The sequence below is a fragment of the Thamnophis elegans genome, chromosome 10 (genome assembly GCF_009769535.1).
Source record: "Thamnophis elegans isolate rThaEle1 chromosome 10, rThaEle1.pri, whole genome shotgun sequence".
Classification (NCBI taxonomy): Eukaryota; Metazoa; Chordata; class Lepidosauria; order Squamata; family Colubridae; genus Thamnophis; species Thamnophis elegans.
Window position 1 is genome coordinate 8,616,805 of NC_045550.1, and position 17,400 is coordinate 8,634,204.

Consider the following 17,400-nt stretch of genomic DNA (forward strand, 5'->3'; position numbering starts at 1 on the left):
TTTGGAGGAGAACTTCCCTTTGAAGTATTTTTTTGTATATTTTACATATGTGCAATATAAGAGATATAGATATAGAGATACATAAAATGTTATGTTCACCACCTTATAAGGATTCAGGAGAGACCTGGACAAACATTATCACACACATAAGAATCCTTCTGTTGTTTGGGAAATAGGCAGAAAGTATACGGTTCAGAGAAGGTGCAAGGTATTTGCCTTAAAAGGCAGAAGGATAAATTGAGCTCTAAAATGAAAGTAACCCAGTTGTTAAAATTTCTGTAACTTAACATCTGTCTCTTTTAATATATCTTCCTGACCTTATTTTCTCAAAGTTGCTCTATGTTTTAATTATTCACTGGCACCCTTGAAATAATGAAGAGTATCTGTATAATACAATTCTAAAAATTGGCATTATGTTCAAACTAGGATAGATAACTATAACAAAAGCTTTTAATTATTCATCTTTAATTCAAAATGAAATCAATGTGCATAACATAAAACAAATAAAGTGCATACATTATCTCTGTGCATTTAGTTATTAAGAATTCATGTTTTTCCCCAGTTTATATTTTAGAAATATGACTTATCCACTTCTAAATACTTAATCAGAGCACTAGGTTATGTATGGAAAGTGATAATACTATTATTAATTCCACATTAAACTGTCAGCAGTATCATTACATTGGAATCTAACCATTGCTCCATTCATTATACACTATAATGTCCATCAATTAAAGAAAATGGATACAAAGGTAATTATGTTATAAATTCTGTTTCTAAAAACTGATTTTCCTGTCAAAATAATGGAAACAATGCAATTATGCATTAACACATTTGGTCAAAATATTTCTTCTGAAGTTTTGCTTAATCAAAGATATAAATGGATACCTACCAGTTCTGATTTAAAATAGCCAATTGAGTTTTCATCAAGTTGGAAATACCTTCTTTTCCAGTTCTTCATCTATATATACAGACAAAATTGTAATGACTTAAATATATGTTAAAGAAACATGTTGTTTTTTATTTATTCGTTGTTTATTCACTGAGTTTTAGGCTTTCTAGCAAGACTACATGTTACTTTTCTCATATTCATATTCTGTGCACTATTCAGATCTAGTTCCTTAAATCAGAAATACTTTTCTGATTCAACATGAGTATAAATCGAGTATAAGTTGTAAGTCAAGGACTACTTGTATACTATTGTCAAAATTCTTAACATGGCAAAGTTTCCATACAGGAATTACATTGTATTATATAGAGCAATTCATGATGCATACTGCTGTACACTGTGCAGTTCCGCATTTGGTTAGTGAGTAATATATGCTGATAATATGTACTAAAAATTCATTATAGAGATAATTTCAAGTGGATTATCAGAAATATCAGAAATACCTGAAACAAAGTCTTGAACTTGAAAAAGCCTTGGCCTTGAATTTTTTTTTTTAAATTAACTGCAGGTAAAGAACTCAGTTGAAATAATTCCAAGAACCTTTCTTCAAGAACAGTTACCAAAACACATGTACAATTACCAAATAGTGTATTAGGTTTTTTTTCCCTTTTCTAAACCTTTTGCCTCCAACAAACATTATTTCTTTAGTGTTTTTGGGGAATCTGTTCTGCATGAGTTAAAAAGCAACCCCGTTGCATTATATATTGCATAACATATTTAATTAAGCTCGAAAGGTACTCTATCTGCTTACCAATGCTCCCTGTTTAACACAATAACCTGTTTTGATAACTGGATTGTCTGGCGGATACTTAGTAGTAAAGTATGGAAGATGGCTTTGGGACCGTTTCAAGTAGCTTTTATCAGTTTCACCACATTCATTTCTCTCTTCTTTCTAGAAAAAGTAAACAAGATAATTTAGAATAAATAAATAAATAAAGTTGGCTTTGCTTCCATATCTAGACAGAATCAGATTTATACGGCTAGGATCCTTTCATCCCTGTTTTACATCAAATAAGTGGTATAAAAATTATTTTCACTAGATAAATGTACACTGAAAAGCAAACCAAACATTTTAAAGATACTGGGGATGGATTTCCTTGTGTTGTTCTGGAATTACATCCTTGGTGCTTCCGAGATCAACTATTTCATATTCCTTGGAGGCATCATCACAAAATTTAATAAACAATTTTCAAAAAAATTGCTTTTTAAATTCTAACTTATCACACAGGTAAATGAGATTTATGAGTTACACAAAGACCCAGAAAATAATACAGCTACAAATCAAAGAAACTCACGTGCAACCACAGACATACAGTAAGTTTCACATTGACTAGAAGAGCTGAAGAACAAATCAGCCAGCTTCCTCCTTCCACTGAAGGCAGCATATTATAAGCTAAAGGGGTTGGGAAATATGGGCAAACTAAAACTTTCCACCTAAGAATTACTTTTATTTTTTCTTCTAATATGAAAATTAAGAGGTATCTTAACTGCTGCAAACATCTGGCAATGAGGTATCTTAACAATTTTTTTCCCCTTTTCAAGTTCAGCTGTCTCTTACACATCAATAAGAAGGACAAAATCCCAATAATATATCTATTATCTTGGAACTGGTATTATTACCTGAGTAGGAGTGGTTATGGGAACACCACCAACAATTTCTGTTCTGTAAGACATCTGTTTTCTTATTCCCAAATTTTCAGAATGACGCAATGTATTATCAGTATGACACAATGAGTCAGCCTGCTTTGGTACCTGGAAATAGAACATTATAAAAATACTGAACTGAAATGTATCTTCTAAATCAGGCTCTCTCAGAATGTGACTATTCTTGTCTATTTTTCAATTATTCACAAGTAAGAGAAATGAGGCAAATGTTCATCGTTTCCGCTATCCCTTTTGGATCTTTTTCTTAAGACATGGCTAAATTACTTACTTTCCTGTCTTTTAAATGTTGCTTTAAAAAAGCTAGGTACATAGCCTAAACATTTTAATAGTTTCCCGTGAGCTGAACTGTAAAGTCTTAAATCTTCTCCTACTGATTATTTTTAAGATTTAATTTTTTAACCAGGATGAGGCAGACTTTCAGAATTTTTTTTTAAAATGGTGCAGAACCAATAGTGAAGAAAGTTACATGGTAATGTTTTTCCATCACTTACTGAAATCAATATTGATGCAAGAAATTATTTCACATTCTTTTAAAATATTTTTTTTTGTGGACTCTTATTGTTCTTTTCTTTTAGGGTGCTCAATAAACAAATGCAGAGGTTTTTTTTAGAAATTCTGAAACAAACAAAATCACACACACTTCTCATAGAGCTTAATTTTTTCCAATTTCATTGAGTGAGGTATAGATGCAGTTGTTGTTAGCAATAGCAATAGCAGTTAGACTTATATACCGCTTCATAGGGCTTTCAGCCCTCTCTTAAGCGGTTTACAGAGTCAGCATATTGCCCCCAACAATCCGGGTCCTCATTTTACCCACCTCGGAAGGATGAAAGGCTGAGTCAACCTTGAGCCGGTGAGATTTGAACAGCCGAACTGCAGAACTGCAGTCAGCTGAAGTAGCCTGCAGTGCTGCACTTTAACCACTGTGCCACCTCGGCTCATATGATATCAAGGGACTATGAACTTAAAATGCAAAGGCAGCCTACAAATTATTTTTGGATCATGAGCAAGGTACTTCATGGAGATAACAAATAGCAGGAAACAAAGAATGAAACTTTGCATAATTCCCTCATTTAAATGCCGCGAGGCCAAAAATACTGGTCTCAAATCTCTTTTCCGGTAATGGTCCTGCAGCTAGAAATGGATGCATTGTACAACTGTTCCTTCAATGCCCAATACATTGACTTATTCCAATATCTCATGATCAGCATTATCAAATGCTATAGAGAGATCTGAAAGGATCATTCTGTCATTCATTGCTTATAATACAATGTAGAGCTCTCACGTCTCTCTCCCAATAGAGGCCCTTAAGCAGGACAATCAGGAGTAGTTTCCTAGCTCTATTCAAAGTTAGGTCTACAGTGTGGTCTACAAAGCTAGGTCTAGAGTCTAAAATTACTTTATTTTATTCAAGTAAGCTCATACTAAGTGACATTCACCTTCTCCAGGACTTTGTCCAGCAAAGGGATATTTACAACTGACAGTTTATTTTTAAAAAACTGAAGATTCCTTTGTAGCAACAAGCATGATAAGCATATCTTCTCTTCCAAGTTAAAGAACTTCCAATCAAAACTATTTTCACCTGATTGATAAAATGTTTTCCTTTCTAAAATGCTGAGCATTGATATCTAACATCGATTGACTTTGTCATAGGAGCTGTGGTGGCGCAGTGGTTAGAATGCAGCATTGCATTCTGCCAACTGCCAGCAGTTCAATTCTCACCGGCTCAAGGTTGACTCAGCCTTCCATCGAGCTCAGTAAAATGAGGACCCAGATTGTCAGGGGCAATATACTGACTCTGTAAACTGCTTAGAGAGGGCTGTAAAGCACTGTGCAGTATATAAGTCTAAGTGCTAATTATCAAGAAGTTTGTAAGTAATGTTTGCTTTCATATAGCTTTGATTTGCAGGTCCACATGATAACACAAGTATAGAATCTGATGTACCATTTACGTGACTTACTGAGATCTTAGCATGGTAACTAATACATAAAAGAGTTCATAAAATTCCTAACCTGGGATCTCAACATGGTATCTTAATGAAGTCTATCTTCCTTGCTACTAGAACCCTTGTCCTACTCTGCTCCAAAGAGCCGAGGTGGCGCAGTGGAAGAGCCGAGGTGGCGCAGTGGTTAGAGTGCAGCACTGCAGGCTGCTTCAGCTGACTGCAGTTCTGCAGTTCGGCTGTTCAAATCTCACCGGCTCAGGGTTGACTCAGCCTTCCATCCTTCCGAGGTGGGTAAAATGAGGACCCGGATTGTTGTTGGGGGCAATATGCTGACTCTGTAAACCGCTTAGAGAGGGCTGAAAGCCCTATGAAGCGGTATATAAGTCTAACTGCTATTGCTATTGCTTTTTAATTGTGCTATTTTTTTCAATCTAATGGAATGTCAACAAGCTAACTCCATCCAGCAGGATAACTCTCCCAAAACAAAGCAGGATGAGACTAAATTTCAGAATACTTTTAATTCCTCCATTCCTAAACCCTCCTCCTGGTGGGTCATGAAATTCAGGACTGAGTTATTAATGGTACAGAAAACAGAAAAAAATTCTAAAAGCCAAACTTTGCTTATAAATATATACCACTGCTCAGAAAAAAGTAAATTTAATAATGAGTATTTTGAGAGTGGTACAGCTTTTTTGCAAAAGGGCAAGTTCCCATAGCAGCCTTTTTTTTTTTTTTGGGTGCCCATGACATGCCCTCAAAATATCAAGTGCGCCCTCCTGCCCCAGAGTGGTTGGAAACACGTATTTTAATATGCCAAAATAATATAAACTTGAAATACTGATGAAAGTTCTTATAGTTGCCCTATTATAATAAGACCCTATGCAGAATAACCTAGAATTCAAAATGATCACTTACTGTGATTTTGGTAGCTTTGTTCAGGACATTCACCCATTCAACTAAATCTTGCTGATCATTGGCTTGTAAAAAGTATTTCCTCATTCCTGCATTCATAACTGTTGGAGAAAAAAATTATATAGACAGATAAAAATTTTAACATGCTTGTGTGAAAAGTAAAGACATTTTCACTTTGTTTGTTTAGACAAAGATTCAAATGTCGAGAACCATAATTCATGAATATATTTTCTTTAGATTTTCTTTAACCTCCCCCTGATGTCCGATATTCTAATGCACATTAAAATAATTACCAAATTGTACTTTAAAACTAGTTTTTAAAAAAAAATCAAGAAAATAAATCCAAAAGAGAAAGTCAAAAATATGCTATAACAAGCAGAATTCAAAATCAAAACTTGCAAGGCAAAAAGATTGTTGTTATTTCTTATATATACATTGGCAACTGCCATTTTTTTATTAGGGGATCAGCAGAAACATCCTTTTCAATATTTGATCTATAAAATACTGGATTTTTATTTTTATTTTTTAAAAAATGTTCTCTTTATATTAGAAAGAAAACAGAATAAACCGGTATTCAAAAACATCAATGTTTTAAAATGAAAACGATTATTTCCATTTGAAAAATTATTTATGGTGCATAATTTAAAGCCTTTTTTAAAACTTACCAAAGCAGAATTCTGCCTTTGGCCTCAGTTTAGTTGCATCACTTACCTAACAAAGTGAAAACACTGGCATTATATTGTGTAGCATGTATAAATACTATATATTTCAATATAAGTTTAGTGATGTAGATAAACAAAGCACACTGCTGTTCATGTGGATCTATGAAATGAAGCAGTGAACTGATGCAAGAAAAGCATTTTTTTTATCTTTGTTTTATATGTTCCCTCACATTCTACCACTAATCCATACTTTCTGAAAAGTTAACCATGTGTATGAGTTGGGCAGCCATATAAATTTGTTGAATAACCCTCTATAAAGTGTTAGGTTTACAGACAGCAAGTTACCCTGTATGCACATACATTTCATATTGAAAATATATCATGTTCAACTTCCTTCTATGTATCCAATGTAATCTCTGAGTTCCTGGGGCTGCCCCTGAAAAGTGTTCGGAGACTACAATTAGTCCAGAATGCAGCCGCACGAGCAATACTGGCTCCCTATCGGTCTCCGAGCACGCTTCAAGGTGCTGGTTATTACCTTTAAAGCCCTACATGGCCTAGGACACGGATATCTACGAGACCGTCTTCTGCCACATACCTCCCTGAGACCAATAAGATAGCACAGGATGGGCTTTCTCCAGGTGCCATCAGCTGGACAATGCCGGCTGGCGATGCCTCGGAGTACGGCCTTCTCTGTTGCCGCTCCGGCCCTATGGAATGAGCTACCCTTAGAGATCAGGACCCTACCCACTCTCATGGCCTTCCGTAAAGCTATTAAAACCTGGTTATTCCGGCAGACATGGGGCTGTTGACCTCTGGATTGAGATCCAGCCCCGCTTAGATTGGATGCATGTTGTTGTCTTTTTAAATTTGTCTTGTTTTATCTGGTTTTAATCTTTCTTGATTCTGTTTCTGTAAACCGCCCAGAGTCCTCCGGGATTGAGCAGCCTATAAATTTAATAAACAGTTAAACAGTTGAACTGTAATTCACAGCATTCCTTGCACTTGGTCATACTACCTGGGACTATTGCGAGTTATCGTTTAGCTGTGTCCAGGATTCTTCATCCCTATCCCTAGCTATTCAGAGCCCTGAAAAAATGATTGTGAATAAAGAACTCTATAATAAAAGCACATCTCTCACTCTTTCTCTAAACTTGCACAGAGCAATAGTTTGTTTTTTAAATTTCCAGGAGCTCATTCATTAAATCCAGAATTATTATTGCTCTCTCATGTCATTTTTCCAATTGTTACTTGCATCTGTGGTCTTATATTTGCTGATCACTTCTATCATGGGTCACCCCACCTCTTCTTTGAGATGGAAAGAGAATAAATAACATAGTACTCTTATTTGTTTAAAAGATTTGTATGGCCACTCATCTCAAAACATAACTGCTTTATCTTCTGAACTTTTTTAGCAACATATTCCCTTTTTTCTTCTGAAGTAAAAATTTGATGCACAGTTGTACCAATTCCTATCTATTTTACATATTTCATACTTAGCCACTCATTGCTATCATATCTTTTTAATAAAAAAATCAAGTTTTCTGGAAATACTCATACATTCTAGTAATGGATACATTTTATCACAAAATTGTTCAGTTACATAGAGGAATGAATACCTTAATTTAACTTCTTGATAAAACTGGAGCTAAACAGAAACTATTGCCATTACAATAAGCAAAGGATATTTTATTATCTGAAGCTTTATATATAAGTATATATATATTTGATATAAGCTTTATTCATCATGGATAAATAAAAAAAATTTGAAATACAAATTACTATATAATACCAGAAAAATTATATAGTCAATTAATCTGGAGCACATCTTACCTGACACAAAAAATATGATATGAGTGGCCAATAAAATCAGCCATGTTTATTTTTAATATCATATTCCATGGTAGAAAAATGACAGTTCAAACATATTATATATGTATTGTTGCATTAGAAGCCCTTATTATCTCTCTTAGTTCTGAATTTTCACCGAATCCATTTCACTCAAAATGAATTTTAAAAAACTGAAATGACTTTCAACTCTTTCAAACTATGGTGGTTTTGAAATGTTGATCAGCAACACTGCTATAGAACCTTGAAAAATCTAAAGCAATGAGAAGTCAACTTGCATTAAAAAAAAAAAATCTTGCCCACAGATTTTGAGAATGGTATTTCTTTACCAAACTCTAAAATATCTGTAAGTGGTTTACACCTTTATTTGAAACCGTTTCGGTGCTCTGTTCAATTTTTATTTGTTTATAATTTAAATTTCCAGGAACACCTACTCATTATAACTCTGGGTAGTTTACAAAAATTAAATATAGAAACCATATACCAAAACCATTGATAACAATAAACTGGGGAGAACAAAAATGTGGTTAGCTATTTATACAGTATAAATGGAATCCACAGAAGATGTGTACAATACTTCTTTCAAGTATAACATGGGGATAGAGACAGGTCTTTAAGGGTTGGGATTAAAAGGATCAATGAATCTCAAAATCAACATAAATTGATAATCTACAATGCACAATTAAACCTGGCATTCTGAAAATTTGAATGTATATCCGTTATACAATTTTTTTACACATTCAAAATAACAACTGTAACTATAGTAGATGCAGATGTTTAAAAATCCTTCCAACTGAATTAATGCTACTTTTTTTCTTTTTCTCTAAGAGTACTATAAACTTGTTAACAAGGCTCTAAAACACAGGTGTCAAACTCACCACGTCACGTTGCTGTCACGTGACATTTCACAATGTTTTTGTCCTTCGCGGAGCTGGGGTGGGCGTGGTCTGTGCATGATGCATCCAGCCTGCGGGTTGCCAGTTTGACACCCCTGCTCTAAAACATGATTGCCATATTAGGCCTATAATACAATTCTGCAACTACTTCGACCCTTTTATTTTATTAGGTTGTGACTGGTGTCTCCTTTCAATAAGTGTAGGCTATTTGACCACCTGAATTTGAAGACAGGGGACTCTTACAAAACATGGAAAGTCTATTAAAATAGCCACATTTTGAAATGCTCCCAGCTAACAATCTCAATGGTGAGAAATGTGGTGGAGAGATAGGGTCAAGACAAGATCTGTCGAAAGAGTAAAAATCTTTGATCAAACTTCCCCCAAACTAGTCAGATATGTAAAAACAGAAGCTACAGATTATTGCAAACAACCTACTGAAAAATGCAGTACTCCAAAACAGGAAAACTGTATCAGAAAGTTTTTGTAAGGCTAACTTCACTACAAAAGGCATTGTGACAATATGGAGAAGTGTGAAATGATTGCAGTAAAAGAAGACTGCAAGGTCTGAAGAAAAGGACACCTTGCCAATTATAAAGCACAACAAAGATCTATTATGCTTTGGAACTAAAGCCAGTGACATAGGAAATAATGTGTAAGCATAAGGAAGGATGGATTAATATGAAAACCATCAAATCCTAGAACAGTGATGGTGAACCTATGGCATGCGTGCCACAGGTGGCACGAGGAGCCATATGTCAGGACACATAAGGCACGCTGGCCAGCTGAGTTCACTCTTTTTTAAAGCCATTTTTCACCCTCCCCAGGCTCCAGAGGCTTTATAGGAGCCTGGGGAGGACGAAAAGAGCCCCCCCGGAAGCCCTCCGGAGGCTTCATGAGCTTCCATGAAGCCTCCGGAGCGCAAAAAAACGGCCCTACGGGCAAACCTGAAGTTTAGGAACGGACTTCCCGTTTGCTCGGAGGGTCATTTTGACTGCTCCGGAGGCTTCAGGGAAGACTTCTGAAGGTCCCTGAAGCCTCCAGAGGGCGTCCGAGGGGGGGGGTAGGGGAGGCTGTTTTCATCCTCGCCAGGGGCCTATAAAGCCTCTGGAGCCTGGGGAGGCGAAAAAAGCATACAAAAAATGAGGAGGGTCGCACCTGTAGTGTGTGCATGCGCACTGGGGGGGGTTACGCATTACATTATGGGTGCGGCACGCCCACACACAACCTCCCTGCGCTCCCCCCATTTATGGCATGGGAGCCAAAAAAGGTTCGCCATTGCTGTCCTAGAACAATGTCTCTGTCTCAGTGAAGAAATTTCAACAGTAAAAGAGCTTCCAGGAAATCAGTGTTCTGAAATACACCATCAAATTCATAAAATAAGGAAAGGGAAAGTAGTACCTAAGGGAAAGTACTTAAAGGAAAATAACATAAAAATGTTGAGATGATTTTCAGTCCCAGACTGTGTTTTATTTTGAATCTGTAAACAAACACACATAACTAGCAAGCACATTTTCAGATTTACAAAAAGATATTGTTTTTGTATCATGTACAGACTGAGTGTCTAAGCTTTCATTCACTTAAGAATTCCCTGAAATACAATTCAACAGATTGTGCCAAAACTTTTACATACACTTGTAAATATGTTGACCTAAACACATTTTTTAATAATAGAGTTGGAAGGGACCTTGGAGGCCTTCTAGTCCAACACCTTGCTTGAGTTGGAGACCTTATACCATTTCAGATAACATAAAATATAGATATGAAGGGTTTTTTATGCATTATGAATTTGGAAATTCAATAATCTGAGAAGCATTCACATACCTTTGAAATGTAGGTAAGCTTAATGGATCCAACTGGTGGAGATCCGGAGGGGAGGTTCTGTAGTTAAGAATACAGGATAGTAGTGTAAAAGAAACACACACACACACAATAACCCTTATCATTTCAACCCAAATATTTCAAAATTGTAAAATACAGGTAATTCTTGATTTAAAGCCAGAACTGGGACTGGATTACTGGTGGAAATCATTATGGTCATAGTGGCACACAAGTGACCTGACCCAATTTCATATTCTTTGAAGTGTCATTAGGCAAATCCAGATTCATTAAGTGAATGCCACAGTTGTACATGCAAACTCATTCTTCCAGGTTTCTTCTTCTTCTGAACGGATCTTTTTTATGGCAAAAATAGCAATAGCAATAGCAGTTAGACTTATATACTGCTTCATAGGGCTTTCAGCCCTCTCTAAGCGGTTTACAGAGTCAGCATATTGCCCCCAACAACAATCCGGGTCGTCATTTTACCCACCTCAGAAGGATGGAAGGCTGAGTCAACCTTGAGCCGGTGAGATTTGAACCGCCGAACTGCAGATAGCAGTCAGCTGAAGTGGCCTGCAGTACTGCACTCTAACCACTGTGCCACCTCGGCTCTCTATCACAAAGACTAACCTATTGCCAACTGCCAAAATGTGGTCATGTGACTTTTGGGAGGAGTGGTAGGGTTGTGGCATGACATTTTACAATGGCCAAACGTGCTTTCTGGGTCCCTGGTAATTTTGAACAATCATTAAGTCATAAGACGAGGACTACTTGTAAGGTTCTAACAAGCTTTGTTTGTTAGTTCAAAGCAACTGTATTACTGCAGATTATCTTAAATTGCAAAATTCTGCAATTATTTATTTTCTCAAGTAGCAACTAAAACTGGAATATACTCTTAATGTTACATTTCTCTAAATAACACTCAACTGTCAACTTTAGCCCATAATGAAATAATAAGCACCATTATCCCATTTATACACTTGCTAGGTTATTCATTTATTTCCATAACATAAAAGTAGATTCAGCAAGGAGTGATGTTTCAGATTGCAGCTTTTATTATTCCTGGATGTCTAGGTTGATGAAAATTTAAGCTGCCTATCCACAGTATAAAGATATACAAGTTTTAAATGATTGTCAGCTGAATTATAAAAATAAATGGTCACTTTGCTACACTTCTAAAATAATATTTAACCCAATAAAAATATTAAATGGTAGCAATTAGTATTTTCAAAACCTCCAGAACCTTTCAGAAACTTACAAATTATACATTCATAAATATAACAATATTTATCTAATAAATATTGTTAAAATAAAATTTATTTTATTAAAATAAAAAAGTTGTTTACCTGTGGATTATCCATATACCATACCAAATTATCTTCTTTTGTATCCAGTATGAAATATCTCCGCAGAAATTTACCACTGTTTTCATTTTCTTCAATATCTAAAAAACCACAAATACGATTTTGACGATCCACATAAGGCATTTCTGAACCTGAACATTACACTGCAAAACAGAAAGATTGCTTTATTGTAAATATGTGAATTGAAAATGCTATATTTTTAGTTTCGTTTAATAAACTCAACTTTTCAGTTTAACTGCAGGAAATGTATTACTTGCATAAACCAGCAAACATGTTATGTGCATAAAATATGATTTAACAAATAACTGCATTTAGCAGGTTTTTAGATGTATGTCATTGACCTGTAAAAAAAATATGTATATATACCCAATGTTGTAGGTCAAAACGTTATTTTTCTAGTAGCATTGAAATTATAGCATTATATTAATAGCAGTTAGATAGCAATAGCAGTTAGACTTATATACCGCTTCATAGGGCTTTTAGCCCTCTCTAAGCGGTTTACAGAGTCAGCATATTGCCCCCAACAATCCAGGTCCTCATTTTACCCACCTCGGAAGGATGGAAGGCTGAGTCAACCTTGAGCCGGTGAGTTTTGAACAGCCGAACTGCAGAACTGCAGTCAGCTGAAGTAGCCTGCAGTGCTGCACTCTAACCACTGCGCCACCTTGGCTCAAATAAGTTGACTCAAATACTAAAACCATTCTCAAATAATTAAAATTGCTTAATTCTATCAACAAAGTCATGTAGCAATTAGATACATTACTGTTTCCCTATTTGGTTAATTAAAAATATTTAGACTTTTAAAACTTAGAGCAAAAAGGAAATAGCGTACAGGTTGGAAAAAGAGATACTACCAATTTATAAAAACCCAATGCTTGCATTCTGTGTTGTTCTGCTTTGACTGCAACACTAGCAACTATGAAATAAACACAATATTGCTTCAAAATCAACAAGAACTGAAACCAGTAGCATACTGTGGTAGAACATTCATATATCCAAAAATCTATAGATCTACCCAAATAGAGAATTTACTTCAGGGTTGATATGTAAACAATTCACACAGTAGTTATATGAATTGAAATCCTTTTAACTATATACAAAACTTAAGCGATTGGCTCCTCTGATAAATTGTGTAAAATGCTGATGAGATGCCAGAAACGTTTTCTCCAGATGTTTATATATAATACTCATACTGAATATCAGAGGCAAAATACATGCAATAGCAAATACTTTGTCAAGATACTAATTTTAGTACAGATTTTAGAAGAACATGCTTTACAAAGGAATAATACATGCTTCAGAGCTACTCCGGATAATTTTTAGTGTGTGTGTGTGTGTGTGTATATGTACAAGTGTAGGTGTTTGTACGTGTGTGTGTGTGTGTGTGTGTGTGTGTGTGTGTGTGTGTGTGTGAGAGAGAGAGAGAGAGAGAGAGAGAGAGATAGGATGGATGGATGGATGGATGGATGGATGGATGGATGGATGGACGGACGGACAGATATCTATATCTAAATATTGATATAGTTCTATCACATCAGAATTTTGCTTTTAACACAGAGCTATCAATAATATTTAACTTTACAGAAAAATAGTTTACTATCACATATATATCAACTCATTCACAAGGATGAATTTTCTATGCTGGCAGAATTATTACTTCAGCTGAGAATTTATTTAAAAAAATACCAAAATTTCTGAAAATGTCTTAAGCATTGCTAAAAGCAGAGAATGTACAAAACTGTTTGGTGGTTAATTCAGAGTCAAAAGATAAAACATTTCTTGCATGCTGTGAATTTTGACAGAGAAGTAAACATTGTAGGTGGGGGGAAAGATTACATAAATTCCAGAAAGAATGGAAAAGGTCTGATGCTTTTGAACTTAAATGACATTATGTTCTTAGTTGTCAGATTATTTTTCCAAGTATCTCAAGAGTGCAAGAAGATCTCCAGTCATTCATTGTTTATAATGATCAGACGTAGATATCCTAATAACTAGTATGACCAAGTCTCATATTTCTAAGGAAGCACTCTAGCATTGTTTGTAAAGAATAACAATTTTATTCAGATTATAACATGTTCTTACTATCAACAAGAGAGCAAAAAAGAATAACTCAAATTGCCAAGTGAATTTTAGCCCAGCGGTCCCCAACCTTTTTGGGTCCACCATTTGCATCAGTGGCAGTGGTGGCTCCAGGGGAGGGGATCGTTGCACGTGCACAACCTAATTCTGTGCATGTGCAAATAAAGCTTCGTGCACTCACCCGCCCCTTGCGCAGTTCCATTCCCAATAGGGCGGTATACAGTCCAGTGGTTGGGAACCCCTCTTTTAGCCCATAAAAATCCATTCTTATCTTTGTTAAATTATAAAATAACTTGCATTCATTCAATAAGCTTAGTCATCATAACATACCATGATCAACAAATAAGAAGCAAAATCCCAAGTTTGAATATAAACTTAAATGTCCAATGGCATAGCAATAGCAGTTAGACTTATATACCGCTTCATAGGGCTTTCAGCCCCCTCTAAGCGGTTTACAGAGTCAGCATATTGCCCCCACAATCTGGGTCCTCATTTCACCCACCTCGGAAGGATGGAAGGCTGAATCAACCTTGAGCCGGTAAGATTTGAACTGTCAAACTGCAGATAGCAGTCAGCTGAAGTGGCCTGCAATACTGCACTCTAACCACTGCGCCACCTCGGCATGATTTCAAGGGACTATGAACTTAAAATGCAAAGGCAGCCTACAAATTATTTTTGGATCATGAGCAAGGTACTTCATGGAAATAACAAATAGCAGGAAACAAAGAATGAAACTTTGCATAATTCCCTCATTTAAATGCCGCGGGGCCAAAAATACTGGTCTCAAATCTCTTTTCCGGTAATGGTCCTGCAGCTAGAAATGAATGCATTGTACAACTGTTCCTTCAATGCCCAATACATTGTCTTATTCCAATATCTCATGATCAGCATTATCAAATGCTGTCGAGAGATCTGAAAGGATCATTCTGTCATTCATTGCTTATAATACAATGTAGAGCTCTCACATCTCTCTCCCAATAGAGGCCCCTAAGCAGGACAATCAGGAGTAGTTTCCTAGCTCTATTCAAAGTTAGGTCTACAGTGTGGTCTACAAAGCTAGGTCTAGAGTCTAAAATTACTTTATTTTATTCAAGTAAGCTCATACTAAGTGACAGTCACCTTCTCCAGGACTTTGTCCAGCAAAGGGATATTTACAACTGACAGTTGTTCAAAACTTCCCTTTTTCAAAGCAGTGGAGATCACTCTCTCAATTAAAAGAGCCGAGGTGGTGCAGTGGTTAGGGTGCAGTACTGCAGGCCACTTCAGCTGACTGTTATCTGCAGTTCAGCGGTTCTAATCTCACCGGCTCAAGGTTGACTCAGCCTTCCATCTTTCCGAGGTGGGTGAAATGAGGACCCAGACTGTGGGGGCGATATGCTGACTCTGTAAACCGCTTAGAGAGGGCTGAAAGCCCTATGAAGCAGTATATAAGTCTAACTGCTATTGCTATTGCTAAAAGGCCCTGCGAAATGTTATCAGTTAAACTTTCCCTGCTACAGCTGGACAGGCATGCTAGCAAGAGCCTAAAATGTTATCATTGGCAATATTCGTTGCGCCTACAATTTTCTGGACAGTCCTATTGTGCCAGTAATCATAAAATCCTGAGATGGCTTTGAATTAACAGCAACAGCACTGACATTGAAATCAAGACAATTGTCCTGGGACAATTCAAGCCCAGCCCAGAGACAAACTCTTCAACTAAGAATTTGCAAAAGCTTCTATATTCATATAATTGCTTTTATTTGTGTTTGGTTGTAAGAGTATTTAAGAGTATTAAATTAACTACAGAGGATGTAACCGTAACTGTAGAATGGCAACTTTTCATTCTTGCCATTATACATGCTTTACATATTCAAGAGAATTCTGTGTCCCATCTGAAACAGAAGCCCTTTCAAGAAGTGGATTTATCAACTCTTGTTTCCCACATATAAAATATTAATTTATATTCTACTTTTATTTTGTCCAACCAAAGGCAGGATACATAATATTTATTAAGTATAGTTGGCCCACATGTGCAAAGAGAGGAAGTGAGAGAAGGTTGTTGGATAATTATTGAAGGTTAGTTTTATCCATTCCACCAACTCCAATATTTAGTAGTAATTGTTTTCTACATCGATTTAAATGCCAATTCTAATTATTTTTGTTTATAAATTGCAATGTTTAAATGTTGCAAAAGAACCTGACAGAAGGTTCTTGACAGGAAAAGATAAATCTGTAATAAATAAACTAAGTAAAAAAATAAATAAAAATGAGGAGGAGAGAGAACAGGCTTAGTTAGTAGTCTAAAACTCAAGAAAAAAATACAATAGAAGTTAGAAAATGATAAAATATTATTTATTTTAAGGTAGCTTGAAGGGTTTGACAACTGTAAAGCATTTTGTAATGCAGATTTTCCAAAAATAATTTTAAAAATATTACGCTGCTATTTCTTTTATACCATTTTATTATAAAATTTTATGAAACTTATTTTTATTTATTTTGCAAGTAAAAGCAGTACCATATATTTATGGTTACACATTTTACAATGCATTTTATTTGTACCTTGCTTTTATTATTTTTACAAATAACTCAAGGCAGCAAACAAATACAACATACATTCCTCTTTCTATTTTCCCTACAACAATAACCCTGTGAGTTGACCTGGCCTGAAAGAGAGTACCTCGCCCAAAGTCACCCAGCTGGTTTTCATGGCTAAGGCGGGACCTGAACTCATGATCTTCCACTTTCTATTCTGGTACTTTGACCAGCAGACCAAAGTGGTTTATGCTATAATGGGAAAAATGCATTTCTAATATTTTATTGAACTGTAAAACTCAGTTGAACAGTAGACTTTAATAACAAAAAAATTACCATATTTTTCAGAGTATAAGACGCACCTTTTTCCCTCAAAAAAGAGGCTGACAATCTGGGTGCACCTTACACAATGAATACAGCATTTTTTCCCTTGCGAAGCCACACCCACTTCACCAAACTGGCCGTGCAGAGCCTGTAGAAGGCTTTCAGAGAGCTCCTGGGGGCTGGGGAGGGCAGTTTTTTGCTCAATTTTGCCCCCCCCCCCAGGAGTCAAAAACTGATTTGTTTGGCTTGCACACAAATATGTGTAAATGAAGTCCGCTATCTGGACTCTTCTTCATAGATTTGTTTCATTTTTTCAGATTAAAATTCTTTTTGTTTGCAGCAGGTGAAGCAGCTCTGGAATCCATCTACACAAAAATGTGACATAGTTTGCAAAGGAAGAGTATCAAAAAAAAGCAATAGAAT

At 35.9% G+C, this 17,400-nt stretch overlaps 1 protein-coding gene across 4 annotated transcripts in view; it reads right to left on the minus strand.

The window, feature by feature from the left end:
* PLEKHA1 (pleckstrin homology domain containing A1) overlaps window positions 1–17,400 on the minus strand; it is a 51,734-nt gene that overhangs the window by 24,911 nt on the left and 9,423 nt on the right. For 3 of the 4 annotated variants that reach the window (XM_032225055.1, XM_032225056.1, XM_032225057.1), the window contains exons 2-8: window positions 12,043–12,203; window positions 10,700–10,756; window positions 6,138–6,183; window positions 5,476–5,573; window positions 2,570–2,701; window positions 1,701–1,841; window positions 893–961 (exon numbers count right to left, since the gene is read on the minus strand). In XM_032225055.1, coding sequence (XP_032080946.1) covers window positions 893–961; window positions 1,701–1,841; window positions 2,570–2,701; window positions 5,476–5,573; window positions 6,138–6,183; window positions 10,700–10,756; window positions 12,043–12,183 — 684 coding nt within the window. In that variant the 5' untranslated portion in view covers window positions 12,184–12,203. Of the gene's footprint in view, window positions 1–892; window positions 962–1,700; window positions 1,842–2,569; window positions 2,702–5,475; window positions 5,574–6,137; window positions 6,184–10,699; window positions 10,757–12,042; window positions 12,204–17,400 lie in introns of those variants that run through there. The other variant, XM_032225058.1, reaches the window with a different exon arrangement.